General features: G+C 44.9%; 1 protein-coding gene across 1 annotated transcript in view; it reads right to left on the reverse strand.

Annotated features, from left to right (window-relative positions):
- Positions 1–1,026: 1,026 nt before the first annotated feature.
- The window catches only part of XBP1 (X-box binding protein 1), a 5,132-nt gene continuing 3,555 nt past the window's right edge, over positions 1,027–2,603 (reverse strand). Inside the window, exons 6-7 of the mRNA XM_010828859.1 lie at positions 2,466–2,561; positions 1,027–2,171 (exon numbers count right to left, since the gene is read on the reverse strand). Of these exons, the coding sequence (XP_010827161.1) occupies positions 1,614–2,171; positions 2,466–2,561 (654 nt within the window). The 3' untranslated portion in view covers positions 1,027–1,613. The remainder of the gene's footprint in view (positions 2,172–2,465; positions 2,562–2,603) is intronic.

Below are 2,603 nucleotides of genomic sequence, written 5' to 3' on the forward strand. Positions count from 1 at the left end.
GAAACCCAGAGCTTAAACACGTTTGCACTGCTAGGCACTGGGACTGAACTCTGGCCATCAGTGACCATAGATTGTCTTGCCTACTAGTGTGCTTCTGGGCATGCTCCCAGTCACACCAAAGGCATTCCTTTGTATTAATATACTTGGTTGAAACCATAGCCTGCTGTGCCTTGCTACTTGGGATTCTTTGAATCCCATCTTCACTGACCTCCCTGGAGGTAGTCAGTAAATACTGGCATAGAATGCTGGCATGGGTGAAATAATTTTTATCAATTAGGGAACTCCTTTAATATCTTAAGTGGTTTCCCGAGGAAAAGAGGCAGCATGATGAGGTTATTAAGTCTGTAATTTGAAGGTCATATTGTCTCTAGGATGTTTTCTTGAACAGGTTCATTCTTTTGTGAAACATGTTCTATAGTGTATATAACTCTTTTAAGAGATTAAAACCCTTCCAAAGTGGAATAGGAGATAACCATCAACTTTTGGGATGGTGCCCGGCTTTGTACAAGGTGCTTATAATGCATCATTTATTTGAATCCTCTAGTAGCCTTTAGAGATACTATCATACCCCTTAGAGGTGGGCAAATAAGGTATTTTGAGATGAGGAAATAAGTGGTATTTTATGCCCAAGATCACCCAGCTAAATGGGTGGGAGAGTTGAACTCAGGGAGTCTTGAGTCTAAAAAATGCTCTTAATCTCTGTAATATCAATAGCCATATTGATACTTAATAGCATGTCCTTCTGTAACAAGATGTTATGGCAAAACGGTTAAATGTTCTAGCTCTACCATTTATTAGCTGTAATATTGGTCAGTTAGGCTGAAGAAACTGTCTCAAATATAGTTACTGGTCAGAATGTATTACTTAGGGCAGCCAGGAACTGAAGCAGGCGGTAATTAAGGGGGAAAGGCCTTCACTCACTGTAAAAAGTGGCTCAGTGAAGTTGGATAAATCACTACCACGGCAGTGAAACACCCGGAAAGAACAAGAAGACTTGAAAAGTTCAAGAAACATTCGGAGAACAAAGACACTGCATTGTACTTTTTAATTGCACAGGTAGTTTTAAATAAATGGAGAAAGCACCGTCCAAAAGTTACACTAGCACGGAAAGATTTCATCGAGCATTTACATAGTAGTTTTCTGTAATTTTACAAAAGATTCTTGATCTTTATTTGAACTGTACATGAGGGAAAAGGAGCCCCCTCAGGTAGGTGTTCCGCTTGCAGAAGCAAACTAAAGGACCTAAAGTCGGAGGCAAGCCTGGGATGCTGAGAAGGGAAAAGAGAAACTGATAAAGGACCATTCGTTAACTCCATGTCTGAAACACTTATCGCGTGACCCTTGTGTAAGTACTTCAGGGCAAACCACCGCCCTTAAGATAAAGGTACACCCTCAGAAGCTGTAATTCTGGATCACAGTAATGTATCTATGTACCCTGGACCACTAAAGGTCAAAAGACAATATTTGGGGTGACCTAGGAGGCTTGAACACATACTTTAAAGGAATTCTCTAGGACCACACCCCCTCTACTTTGGCTTTTTGGATGAAGCACAGGCCTTTGTGCTGTCCTCCAGGCAGTGTCACAGTCAAGAGCATCAGTACTGGATCACTCCTTAGACACTAATCAGCTGGGGAAAGAGTTCACTGGCAAAAGGGTCCTCCCAAGAATGGTCTGCATCAAGCAGGGAGGACATGTCACTCAAGGGAGAAGGGGAACCCTCATAGCTACAGTCACTGTAAGCATCCAGCAGGCAGGAAGATGGCTTCAGGCAGTTGCTGGTTGAAAGCAGATCTGAGATACCCAGCTCTGGAATGAAGTCATCTTCTACAAGTTCTTCCTTCACTGAGACTGTGAATTCAGGGTGATCTTTCTCTGAGGGGCTGAAAGGTGCTTCCTCAATTTTCACTACCACATTAGCTTCGCTCTCTGTCTCAGAGGGCATCTCTAAGACTAGGGGCTTTGTATATACGTGATCAAAACGAATCAGTTCATTAATGGCTTCCAGCTTGGCTGATGACGTCCCCAGGGATGGAGAAGGGGAGGCCGGTAAGGAACTGGGTCCTTCTGGGTCCACTTCTGGGAGCTGCTCCAGGCTGGCAGACTCTGGGGAAGGACATCTGAGGAACATGACTGGGTCCAAGTTGAACAGAATGCCCAACAGGATGTCAGACTAGAAAAGGAAAAATAAATGGCATTCAACTGCTAAAGAGTACACTGAGAACTGACCTTAGTGTTCCATAATGTAAACTAATCCTTCTGCTACAGGATGATCTCTGGGACCCACCAGACCCACTCATGTACCCTTCACTCATGTCCTAGACCACCTGGGAACAGGGAGGTAGTCAATGTTCAGCCCCAACTCAACCAAACCTGCACTGCCCGCATCTGTCTGGTTAGGGGTGTCAGGCATCACACAGACGGAACCGAGTAAACAGCTCTTTAGTAAAATCTGAGTAAGCCCTACCTCAGAGTCTGAAGAGTCAATGCCATCAGAGTCCATGGGGAGATGTTCTGGAGGGGTGACAACTGGGCCTGCACCTGCTGCAGAGGTGCACGTAGTCTGAGTGCTGCGGACTCAGCAGACCCGGCCACCAGCCCCGCT

The sequence above is a fragment of the Bison bison genome, unplaced genomic scaffold, assembly GCF_000754665.1.
Source record: "Bison bison bison isolate TAMUID 2011002044 unplaced genomic scaffold, Bison_UMD1.0 scf7180017864495, whole genome shotgun sequence".
NCBI classification, from domain to species: Eukaryota; Metazoa; Chordata; class Mammalia; order Artiodactyla; family Bovidae; genus Bison; species Bison bison.